The 13,221-nt window shown below is 40.4% G+C and overlaps 1 protein-coding gene across 5 annotated transcripts in view; it reads left to right on the top strand.

Moving 5' to 3' along the window:
* The window catches only part of ARHGEF4 (Rho guanine nucleotide exchange factor 4), a 207,299-nt gene extending 194,458 nt beyond the window's left edge, over positions 1–12,841 (top strand). For all 5 annotated transcript variants that reach the window (XM_078389381.1, XM_020803073.3, XM_078389379.1 and 2 more), the window contains 4 exons: positions 1,205–1,336; positions 5,856–6,099; positions 8,715–8,792; positions 11,233–12,841. In XM_078389381.1, the coding sequence (XP_078245507.1) occupies positions 1,205–1,336; positions 5,856–6,099; positions 8,715–8,792; positions 11,233–11,390 (612 nt within the window). In that variant the 3' untranslated portion in view covers positions 11,391–12,841. The remainder of the gene's footprint in view (positions 1–1,204; positions 1,337–5,855; positions 6,100–8,714; positions 8,793–11,232) is intronic.
* Positions 12,842–13,221: the final 380 nt, after the last annotated feature.

The raw sequence follows: 13,221 nt of genomic DNA, 5'->3' as shown, positions 1-13,221 counted from the left end.
AGAACTAGAGATGGGCATGAACCTTGGTTTGGAGGTTTATGCCAGTTCATATGCACAGCACAACAGGTGGCACTCGTTCCCTTCCCCTGCCTCCCCAGCTGGATCTCCCACTCACCAGCCAGTGCACGTTCCTCTCCTCCTCCTCTTTGGCTGTTTGACCAGTCTCCAGCAGAAGCATGGGCTTCCCTGCCCCAGCTCCTTGGCTGAGTGCCCAGCCAAGCTGAAGAAGAAAGGAGAGGAGTGCACTCTGATTGGTGAGTGGGTCATTGGCCAGGGAGGCAGAGGAAGGGAACACACAGTACCTGGCATAAAGCTCTGAACCAAGGTTTGTGCCCATCTCTAATCAGGATGCTCAAATGTTGTGATACTATTTCTTTTCTGAATCCATATTGAACATATGGCATTTCTTCGTCCATATATAACAGAAGGCTTTGTTGCAAAATTTTGAACATCACCTTGTGCCATGGGATATTAATACATTTCTTATTTAGTTACTGCACTCTCTGGTGTTTTCTTCTTTTCAGATTACAGTGCATATTGAGTGTTTCCAGTCTGTGGACCATTATTTTGTTTTCTATATTTGTTGCCATACTCTTATTATGATTTTGATACATTCAAGCTCTGTAACTTGAAATAGTTCTATTGGTATCCCACAAATCCTGGTGATTAAATTGTTCCAAATGTTTCAAGAGCAGCTTTCACTTTGCTTTCTCAAGTTTCAGGTTCTTCATCACAGGCTTCTTTTTCAAATGAATCTGTCATCCTCACATACTTTCTGTATACTGTAGTTCTTCAATGTGTGGTTTCCATCTTCATTTTATTTTACCCCCTTACTGATCTTTCATATTCCTTGTCTTGATTTAAATTTCTCCTTCTGTCTAATATCCCCCTTGAGGAGATTCTCTGCCCTCATCACCACTAGAACTATCACTTCTCTTCTGCTGATGTGTACCCTAATTCCTGGATAGATGAATCTCAGTCTGATGTTTTGAGTGTGACCATTTCACCTTGAATGGCCTTGCTTAGAGTCCCACCTCATAAAAGAGTCTAGCCTCCTGATGACATTGCTGTTGGGTTCCTTGATACACTCAGCCCCCCTTCTGGCATTAAGGTGTGTATCCAAGAGGGAGACCTCCACAATATATTAAATTTGTTCCCTTCTTTGCGGGAAGAAAATGACATGTTTCTTATGCTGCAATGACAGGGTGAAGATGTCCTCGCCAAGAGTTCTGAACTCATCTATTCAGGGGAGTTAACTAAAATTTCCCAGCCTCAAGCAAAGAGCCATCAACGAATGTTCTTCCTCTTTGATCATCAGCTTGTCTGCTGCAAGAAGGTAAGCTAAGAAATGATCATCTCTGCCTCTCGTAGCAAGTATTCCTGGGGATAGCAAAATTACATGTTTTCTGAGATGCCTTTTTTCACTTCTTGCACTCATGCTTTCATTTAGAGAACATCTTAGTGTGCTTTAATCTGAGTGTTACTGTTCATATAAATCAGGAAGGGGTATAATACTGCAAATGTGCCCACGCAGCTGAATTTCTTTCATGCTGGCCTTCTGTGCATTTCTGCTCAGGCACTTAATGAAACAGTCCTGCTGTAGATGGCTCTCCTGCAGTGCTGGAGGAAAGTTAGATCTTTAGCTTTCATAAGATAAAAGATGGCAGCTGAAAAACGCTATCGCATTAAATCCATCTGGAGTGCCGCCCACGTCCTTTCAATGCCTTAGGTCAAATTGTATGGTTGTACAAATAGACTGATTCTAACAATGTTTCTATCTGCATGTATAAACTGTAATGCTAATTATTAAGAAGTATACCTAAGTAGAAAGCTTATAAAACCAACGGAAGGAGATGGTAAGGGGAAAACAGACTTCATAAAACATGCGTAATCCTTATTATGGTGATGCAGGGCTGCACTCGAACTCTTTTTTCTTTAACTAGTTCTCTGATGAGACTAGAATCAACAGTTTAATGCAGTTATAAAATTCACTGTGTGATATGTATATTCTGTGAGAATAACTGCCAAAGGTTATAAACATCTTTAAAAACATTATGGTGGGGGGGGGGAGAAGTGATGTATAAATACTGTAACTAATATGGTGAACACTCTTGGCTAAATGGTCTCATGTCTCTTTGAAGTGTGATACATTTAACCCCACTTAACATTATGGCCTATCAGTTGGTATTTATGACTCTAGAGTTAGTGAGGTGCCCCAAGCCTAAGTGAAAGTAATCTCAGCCATAAGCCCCTTTTAAGCTACTGAAATTTACTTACAGCCTAACAGAACGTGTGATAGATTTACTCTCCTTTATGTGATGGAATTTTCAACCCATTCTCCTTCTCATTCTCCTCCTCCTCCTCCTTTCTTTTTGACCATGTATCTGAAAAACAGGAGTCTTACTAGCAAATTTGTGTGTTTAAGCTATGTAGCATTCCCCTGTTATGACCACTAAGTTATATATACTAAGACACATGGCTGAACATAGCATAGTTTTCTATAAACTGCTTTAAACTATGCAAACATCAAAACTGAGTCTGCTGTCACTAACACTTCACAATGAACAAGCATTACCATGAGCTGCATGGAATTGAAAACACCCTCTGATCATTTGTATCAGCTGGCCTACTGTTACCTGCTTTAGCTCAACATCTCCGTTTGCAGCTGCAGAAGCAATTAAAACTGCACAGTGGGTCACTGCGTACTGTGAACATCATTGAGATGGGAAAGCTATCCAAGACATTCTGGGATCTGTGGTCCAAAAAAAAGAAGAAGAAGAAGAAGAACTTTTCCCATCTCTGAATCAGACCCATCTAATGGACACATTGCTTTCTGTGATTTGAAAGCTATTTTGATAAATACACCTTGGTGATTATTTTTTTCAATCCACCTTGAAGGCTCTCACGTCAAAATATAGATTGAGACACTGAGGAAATGTGATTTAAAATCTAGAGGGCCCCATGTGCTCACAGAATAGGGATTCTGGCTGGAGGATCACTTGAAAGCTCTATTTTAGGGAAAAATTTCAGTCAGTGCAAGCGTGTGCGTGAGATCTTATCTGTTGCCATGGAAATCTACATAAAGAGCAGAAAGCTATATTGTGTGCACTCTTAAGGGAGCTGCGGGTCTGTTGATAAATTCAACATGGATTCATAGAAGTGAGTAAATTTTCTTCAGAACTGCAAGAGATTCTTGTAGGATATGAAACATTCAACAGAGAAACTGAGAAGTGAAACACATATTGGTTATGTGCTTCACAAATGACTGTATTGCCAATAAAACCATTCCATGTGCTCACTACATTTTTGACATTAGACGTTTACTATAAGAACATCTGTGTGCTATACCAAGTGAGCAAAAACTGCCGAATCTGTTTGTTTTACTTCATTGGCTCCACCATTCTTGTATGAAAATGGTAGAAAATTAATCCAAGATGGAAGATCCTTTATGATTTATGATGACTTCACAATGCTGTAAAGATTTTTCTCTCTCTAATATTTAGGAAAATATCTTACTCAGTACTGTCAAGCCATCATTGATTGCAGAAGACTGTGGAGCTAGTGTGGTGTAGTGGTTAAGCCACTTCAGAATGACAGAATGGGATGTAGAAGCTCCAGCTTCTGGCTTTTACTGAAACATGAAAACGTGGGGTAACTGTAGACCAGTTGCTCTTGCTCTGAGGCTGAACTACCCCATCAAGCTATTTGTTGTGAGAATAAAAGGGAGTAGAACTGGTAGTGGGATAATTGCAGGAAGGTAAGGTAAAGATTCCTGTTAACATTTAGTCCAGTCGTGTCCAACTCTAGGGGGCGGTGCTCATCCCCATTTCCAAGCTGTAGAGCCAGTGTTTGTCCATAGACAGTTTCTGTGGTCACGTGGCCAGCGTGACTAGACATGGAACGCTGTTACCTTACCACCGTGGTGGTACCTATTTATCTACTTGCATTTACATGCTTTCGAATTGCTAGGTTGGCAGGAACTGGGACAAACGACGGGAACTCACTCTGTTGTGTGGATTCGATCTTATGACTGCTGGTCTTCTGACCTTGCAGCACAGAGGCTTCTGTAGTTTAACCAGCAGCGCCACCATGTCCCTAATTGTAGGAAAGGTGGGATATAAATGCAGTTGGATACGTGAGTCTCTTCCAAAAAACCTGCTGTTTGTTCCACCCGACCCTTCCAGGTCCTATTGTTATGGGTGGCCACGGCAAGAGAGATGAGAATTGTTTCGACCAGAAACTGAGCCTTCTTGCTGGTAGCCCTCTCACTCTGAAACAGTCTCCCATTGGAGATTCACCAGGCCTCTTCCCTCCAGACTTTTTTTAAAGTAAAAAAGGAATTGTTCAAAGAAACCTTTAAGGACATTCTTGCCCTTATGTAGTGATTTGACTGATGGCTTAGGCATTTTTGTCTCTTAGAACAAAGTCACCATCATTTAGTTATTAATTTGAGTTTTTATTATTTGTTTGCGTTTTTTATTTGTTTCTGGCGGGTGGGGGCAGGTAGCAAGGGGATTATTCATGTTTCTTTGACAACCCAGAATAATGGATTTTCACTAAATGAAGTGGTATAAAAATCTCATTCATTCATCCATCCATTCATTCCTAAGTAAGTAAGTAAGTAAGTAAGTAAGCAAGCAAACAAGCAAGCAAGCAAGCAAGCAAGCAATAATAATAATAATAATAATAATAATAATAATAATAATAATAATAATAATAATAATAATAATTTTCCATCATTAAAATCCTGAGGGCATAGGATTTTCTTCTCCTTCCAAGGGCAGAAAAAGCCTGATCTCTAAGGGAAGATCCCCCACTGCTTTTAATTGATCTTACATCAGCAGCCTACCATTGCCTATCTGGCAGCATCCTCCAGCATCAGTAGACTCTGGCATAATGCAGATGTATTATGAATTCCCTCAAGTTGCAACATTATTTATTGTACATTAAGTCACAGATATTGCATAGGCAACAGCTGTCTAAAGTGACTTTTTCACTTGCAGCCCTTTGCTTGCATTATGCTTGCAGAGCGGTAACTAATATGAGATTTGGGCGTCCTCTTCAATTCTGTTACATTTTATATTTTGCTCATTAAACATTTTTACACAAAGTGGTACATTACAATCATTCACTTAGGTTTTCCGAGCTCAAATGCCTTCACACTATTTAATAAGAATCCATTTGTGTGCATGTACGGGTGCACATCTGTGTGCACAAAAGACCATCTGTTGCCATGACGGGAGATTTTATCACTTCTGAGGAGTGCAAATACATCCTGGGCTCTTGATTTTAGCTGAGATCACTTTGTTATGTAGTATTTTAAAACAAATTTGCGTAGTACAATATTGCATCAGTGAGAAGAAATGTTTGTTATAATTATTATAAACCATTTGAGGAATGCAACCCCAGCATATATTTGTGAGAGCAAGTTTTAAAAACTCAAGTCTTTCCTTCATAGTAACACTATTTTACTTGCCATTTTAGTTTTAAAAATTGAAGTTGGATATGTTACATCAGGTAGGACAGTAGCAGCTCATTTCTACATTCATTTGTTTTGTTTATATTTATCTGCCACATAAGATTTACATGTGTATGTTGATTTGGGCTGCTTTAGGTGATTCTTGTATTCCCTCTCCCAAAGCCCTTTGTAGAATATATCTCTATGAGTTGTTGTACATAAGCAGAGAGAAAGTAACAGATGTAGATCATGAAAATTAGTTTGTATCCTTTTCTGATGCAGAGAAGAAACTCCGTGTCTTTAGTATTTTGTACATATATCGTTTTGTCTGAGTGTTCACACATCAGAGAACTGAGTGGAAAAGCTGAGGTAGAACATGTTTGCTGCTTTTGCTTAGGATCTCTTGCGACGTGACATCCTCTATTATAAGAGTCGGATTGTTATGGATAACATGGAGATTCTGGATGTGGAAGATGGGAAGGATAAGGACTTCAATATCACTGTTAAAAATGCATTCAAATTGCTCTGCAAGGACACGGAAGAAGTCCATTTATTCTGTGCAAAGAAGCCGGAACAAAAACAGCGCTGGCTCAAGGCATTTGAGAATGAAAGGAAGCAGGTTCAACTTGACCAGGAAACTGGTATGAAATAACTGTCAGAATTGTTATACATTGGTGTGTAGCTAGCTACGTGACCACTACATACAGTACCAATAAAACCCTTTCCCATGACGTTTTTCACCCACTCCACCTCATATGTGTATTAAACTTTCAGAATGTTTCCACTTCAATGGAATAATAGCATAGTTTTGCAGATGGGTAGTTAATGTTTGTCTGTTGCATCAAAATCAACAAAGAATCCTGTGGCACCTTAAAAACTGGCACACTTCTGGATTGAAATCCTGTTGCTTTCCATAGAAAGTCACAACCAGAGTAGGCCCATTGAAGGACTTATGGAGAAGTTCTTACTGTTTGTTTGTTTATTGATTTATTTAATTCATACCCCACCCATCTAGACCGAAGTCTACTCTGGGTGGCTAACGATAATAGATATAATAAAAACATACAGTAAAATAAAAAAACAACAACAGTAGTAATATGGTTCAAGATGGGAAAAATATTCAAGTGGTGATGGGAGGGAAAGCCTGCCTAAAGAGCCAGGTCTTAAGTTTGCTCTTAAAAAACACCCAGCGAGGAAGCCAGACAGATCTCTGGGGGCAGACTGTTTCAAAGGCGAGGGGCCACTGCCAAGAAGTCCTGGTTTCTTGTTCTTTCCCTCCTGGCCTCCCTTGGTGTTAGGCCCCTCGGCCACCCTTCCTGGTTGGAACAAGTGATTTGGGTAGATCTAGGTGGGGGGAGGCGTTCCGCTAGATATTGAGGTCCTAAACCATTTAGGGCTTTACATGTCATCACTTTGAAATCAATGCGGAAATGAACGGGTAGCCAATGCAGGGCAGCCAGAGTGGGGGAAATATGCTGATATTTTCTCATCCCACTGAGAAGTCTGGCCACTGCATTCTGCACCATTTGAAGCCTCTGCATCAATCGCAAAGGTTGCCCCATGTAGAGTGCATTACAGTAGTCTAATCTCGAGATTACATGGACCAGAGTGGTGAGTGCCCCAGCATCAAGAGAGGGACACAGCTGGGCAATCTTCCACAGATGGAAATAGGAGGAGCAGACCACTGATGCCACCTGGGTTTCCATGGTGAGCGCCAGATCCAGATGGACCCCCAAGTTGCGAATCTCACTCTTTGTGGTGAGAGTCACTCCCCCAAAGGAGAGGGAGTTTCCCAAATCACCAGTGGAGGAGCCACTCACCCTTATGACCTCAGTCTTGTCTGGGTTCAGCCTCAGTCCATTCTCCTGCATCCACTGCAGTACAGGCTTCAGGCAGCACGGCAGGGATGGAACGGCATCCACTGTGGTTGGAGAAAAGGAGATGTAGACCTGGATGTCATCAGCGTACTGATGGCACGAAACCCCACACCCCCTGATGACCCCACCCAGGGGCCTCATGTAGATATTAAACAGCATTGGGCTTTGCGGAACCCCACAATTGAAATTCCATGGGCCCAAAACACTCTCCCCAAGCTGTACTCTCTGAGGATGGTCCTCCAAGAAGGATCGGAGCAAGGCAAGCGCCAAACCTGTGTGAAGCATCTGGATTTCAGGCAGTGTTGCACGAGCTTTTGTGGATCAAAGCTCACTTCTTCAGATGCATAAACCATTAGCTAGACTTCCAGGTGTGTGTGTGCATACACACAATATATATATGGTTGGGGGTTTATTTGTTTTATTTATTAAATATTTACATCACCCTTCTAGTGGCATGCCACTACTTTGGGTGATTTCCAACAGAACACATAAATGTAAAAGCCCACCTGTGAAGTCAGTCAGAAATTAAATGAAGAATTTACTGATGGTAGAAATAACCTTGTGAACAGCAGCCATTTACAACACTGTTGCTGATAACTGGTGCTTACCCTCACATTGTGTAGGTAAGTCATAGACTATGTATGGTGCATGAAATCTCATGCTATAATTAATGTTATTAGTCTTGAAGGTGACACTGGACTGAAACTGCTCAATAGCTCAGTGGTTTAAGTATCTGGCTGTGGAGCCAGAGGTTGACAGTTCAATTCCTCACTGTGCCTATCTGAGAGGGGCTGGACTCAATGATCCATAGGGTCCCTTCCAGCTCTGCAGTTCTATGATGCTGATGCCAGATGCTTTATCATTCCAGCCTCATCTCCCTCCATTATCTCTGCATCTTCCTCACTTCAGTCTGTTCTTGCCAGTTCTTGACCTTCATCTGCTGATCCTGATCCCCTACAGAAGAGAAGCCCTTTGTGCATGGATTTCATCCAGTCTGTACATTATGTAGAGTAGCACCTTAATCACTAGGGGGAGCTAATTGGTAATAGGAAGCTGTCAAGGAAGCACCTGAATCAAGCTAGGCTGTTTTTGCTGGTATGATCTGCCAGGTTGATTGTGGATCTCACTGCCAGGACAGTACATGTCTTCAACTTTGCATCCAGTTAGAAACATTTTGGCCTTCACCAGAATGATTTCAAAGCCAAAGTCAAACCTGGGCTGCAATCCTATGCTATACTTTGTACATATGGAACCAAATTTCTATATAAATATGCGTAGAATCAAGCTGATTATATAATTTTTAACTGATGGTCCATACCTCTGTTTTCATTAAACACCTTGCAAAGGTATAGCTCTGATAATCACTTTTTCCCCCTAAGGTTTTTCTATCACTGAGGTGCAAAAGAAACAAGCTATGCTTAATGCCAACAAACAGAACCAGACTGGAAAACCAAAAGGTAAGTTAGGACAGGTGTCCACCTCTTTCACGTTTCCCTCCCTCCTACTGCTCACCACAGCACACCAACATGAAAATAAGAATGGCTAACCTAAACTGGTCTGGGAATCTTCTGTTTAGCTGTAAGAGAGCTTCTGCTGCTGCAGGTGAAGGAATATCCATTTTATTTCAGGTAAAGCACAGAGCAATCAGAGAGAGAGAGAGAGAGATGTCACAAAGAAAACCTGAAACTGAACCCAGTCTAATAATACCTGTTATTTTTATTATTTTTAAAATATTTTCTCTGTATTTCATGTTCTAATTTATACAGTACAATTAGATTTTTTTTTAAAAAAATCCTTACAAAACAATAATATGGCTCTAATCTATGGAGGCGAAAAGAAATTGAATGATCTAATCTAAGGACTGCCTTATGCAGAGTTGTAATCTGTTTAGATATCCTGACTCACCAGGTTGAATCTCCATCTTTGTTTTAGGGATGATCTTGAATGTCACTGCTCTGTCTGAGTGGGGCAACAGACAACCTCCAGGATTACTTTGCTGAAGCTGTGGCATAGCTTCAATGGCTAGCTAAACATTCTCCATTGAACTTCATTCAATTGGATCATTATTTCCAATTGTTTGAGCATTTAAAGTTGCATAGCAATCACAGGACCGTTTGTTATCCCCTTGAATTCCATTGGGTTGCCCATATCTCTAGTACACAAAATGTTAAATCTCATTTCTGTATTGATGCATGTTAGCTTCTCTAAACTCAGATGTGATGGTCTGAAGGCTACAGTATTAAATAACTGTAGATTCTTTCACACACAAAAATTGAAAAGTATAATTTGCTTCCCCCCTCACATACTCAAAACAATTTTGTTTTGTATCAAATCCACTGTAATCTTGGAAACTTGCATTCAACATTAGATGCTGCAGGCCTACAAATCCAGATTGCCATGCTGTGCCAAGCCAAAGTACCTTATATTGTAAAGACTATTCTGTTTCTAGAGATGCAGCTCACTCATGTAATATGGAAAACACTGTTTTCTGGACAACGTATATTTTTTCCTGCTTTTACCTGAGCTGAATTGCAGAGGTTTCAGAATGAGAAAGATGACTATGTTGATATTTATGGCTTGGGTAGATTCCCTTCAGCATCTTAGAAAAAAATCAACAATGACCATTGTTGTTTCCCATCCCATGGTGTGCTGTACCATGTGACCATTAGTAATTAATGAACAGATAACCTAAACAAATTGGAGCAGAAATTTCTCTTCAATGAGATTTGTAGAGTTCATACAGACCAGAGTGTACATGAAGGCCAGAGTTTAGAAAAATTAGTCTTTGTGTAGCCTTTCTTCATTCCATAGAAATCAAGGTATTGTGAAACCATAAAGCTACCTTCAGTACCACAAGAATCTAGGTCTTTTTAAAAGTATTGGTTTAAAGATAAGGTAGTCTGGCTGGTGTGGGGGGCATATGCTAATCCTAAATGGAATGGAACTGGAATATAAGGGTCTGTTGATGCTCAGGATAGTGAAGGGGGCCTATCTGTTGCTTTGATAACTTCATCACAATTCAGAAAATGTGGGAAGCAGCCAGCTATACTTCCTCTGCTGTGCCAAGAACATCCCATTGTCCTGTTAACAGGATGTTCTGGGCATTACAAGAAGTATGGGTAAATGCCTCCCACACTTCCTGTTTGATGTTAAAGAAAGCAGTCATTGGAGCAACAGCGAGAGCTTTATTTTTTACTTTACAAAAAAAAAACACATTAGGAAGTAACAATGTTGACTGAACATTACTCATATTTTTAAAAACATTTATGTCATTTCAATGATTGACTCCATAAAGGAAGCCATGGTCTTAGGTTTACCTTTTGGATGTCATTCATTCATAATATCACCATAAGTTGGACACCACTTGAAAGGATGTAACTAACACCCATGTCATTTCTATAGTGCCCAGAAGTACTACTGTTGTCCTTTACCACCGAAGAAGTAACAGGCAACTATAATGCTGTGACTTTTTAACATGTTAACAATGACTAGGAGATAGCTGTGTTGTTCTTCTCTCCTATGCCTGTAGAAAAGGTATGGCACAGCTTGGGTGTTTAGAGAGCTGTTTTGTTCTGTAAGGAAGTATGAGACATAACTTGTTTCATGCACAGAAAGGGTTAGAATGAAGGCCTGGAATGCCCTCTAGATTAGATATGGAAAACAGGAAGTTGTGGTAAGAAACTTCCCTTTCTCTGCTACCCTGAGATGTGTCAAAAACATGCATGTTAAATGTGAAGTTTCATTTAATGTTATGTCTTGTTTTTCCTTTACTAACACAATTCAAGGACAAGGTAAGTCTCTTTGAAAGAAAGAAAATGCCTCTTTGTATTATAACAAATACATCAAAACAAGGTTTTGTTGTTGATAGATTTCTTCTCTTGCTCCTTTCATCAACAGTAGTCACCAGGACGTATTACGATTTCCTGATGCGGCAGAAGCACCCCACATTGCCTACCAATCTTCCCCAGCAGCAAGTGTTCATGTTGGCCGAGCCCAAGCGCAAGCCCTCCAACTTCTGGCAGAACATCAGCAGGCTGGCACCATTTCGAAAATAAAGCAGCAGCCCAATCTTGTGCCTGAAATTATCTTCTGAGAAAGCACTTTATACATCGATCCTGTGAGATAAAGCACTGGCTCCCTCTCATGGCTTTCAAAGGGACATCTTTTTCACCTTTTTTTCCATCCTTCCTTTTGCCAGACTGAATGAGCTCAAATGTGTTATGCCATTGTCATGTGTGCATTTGTATGTATGCAAAAGTGAACTAAACCTACCCATCTCTTTGACTGAGTATCCAGGAGAAAGCATGAGAATGAAGCCAGAAACCTACTACCACCCTTTTATTCTCTTTTCCCCAAACCTGCCTCATATTGTCATTTTGATTTCCTTTTTGACCATTCCTCTCTTTGGAAATATGATTCACATTCAGTTCCAATAAGGCTGCTAGATGAAGAAGGCAGGTGGACTTGCAGTTCCCCAATGCCTTCTTGGCATTTCCTCTGAACAGCTGTTTAGTGATGCTGCTGTTACACATTTTTCTGGACTGATTAACTCACCTTCCTCATAGAAATCTGGAAAAGATTGAGTGTTCCCAGACAGCCACCCTTCAACCTTCCTTGGCTGAAAAGAGAACTACCGACAAGGAACAAAAACCTGAACCATGACTAACAACCAAGATGTTTGCAATCTAGTTGAGTTTGACATGCCCTTGTGGGGGAGGGGGAAACGTGCCTAAATTCATTTTGAATTAATGTTTTCTTTCTATCAACAGTTTGCCATAGTTCCTGGCCAATGAAAAAAACTGTCAATGTTTTTTAAATGTTTATTTATGGTAAAAGTGCAGATAACTGTAATTTTGTAAGAGTTTGTAATCTGTCTTGTCAGATGTTAACTTGATGCCTGTTTTGTCTATTTTTTTTCACTAAAGAGAAAAAAAGGACCCACATTTGTAAGCATATGTTACTAAAGATATAAGACATAGATGTGCTTAAAGATAAATTTCAGATGTATCAGGCACTTACAAAAAAAATCAGTATTACTTGGAAACTGTGTCACCCATGCAATAGTCTACAGAAGAGGTGAGGGTGGTTACTGGAAGGCGGCAGGGACACAGAGTTCCAAATTTATAAGAGTGTTGATTTAGGCACTGACACTTGAAAGAGGGCAAAAAAGCCCGTATAATCCTTGATTAGAAGAAGGAGAAAGATTTGCCTTACACTAGTGAGATAGTTAGAAGCCATAACTGAAACTGACTGAATCCCATCATTTAGGGATTTCCTGGTACTGTGAAGTAAAAAAAAGGAAAAACCCACCTTTCTCTGGTATGAGACTACTGCAGGGGAGCAAGCGCTCAGCAGTCCAAGGCAAAGAATTGCTGTGTCCAACAGTAGCTGTGCAACCAACAGCTACGCAAATCCGGAAGCATGTACAGATTCATTCTTGCACTATAGCTCCCCCCTCATGAGGAGGGGAGTACATTTAATTTCATAAAGAAACTTGTAAAAGTGACTTCTGTTCATTGTGTTTGTTAACAAAATTCTTAGTGCAACAGCCCTGCCCTTTGTACCTTGGTTACTTTGAGCATCCAACTAGCCTGTGTGACCTTCTTTTCTCCTCCCAGTGCTGAAGAACCTGTAGTTGTCTAAGGATCATCAAACTTCAGTTCCCGTCTAACACAGCCAAGTGAAGCACAATTAGAGCAAACGATCACTATCTGAAGGGCCAAGATTCTCCCCCAGACCTAACGGCATATTCACAGCCATATTTATTACAGCGCTACGTACATCTGTGAATGAGCTATTACAGAAAAATCTTTTCCACTGTATTTTATCTTTGCATGTAGTGGTTTGGATCCTAAGAACTGAAAGCATACCTGCTTTAGAATAAGG

Source organism: Pogona vitticeps, chromosome 3 (assembly GCF_051106095.1).
Source record: "Pogona vitticeps strain Pit_001003342236 chromosome 3, PviZW2.1, whole genome shotgun sequence".
Taxonomy (NCBI): Eukaryota; Metazoa; Chordata; class Lepidosauria; order Squamata; family Agamidae; genus Pogona; species Pogona vitticeps.
This window is presented reverse-complemented; position numbering and strand designations above follow the sequence as displayed.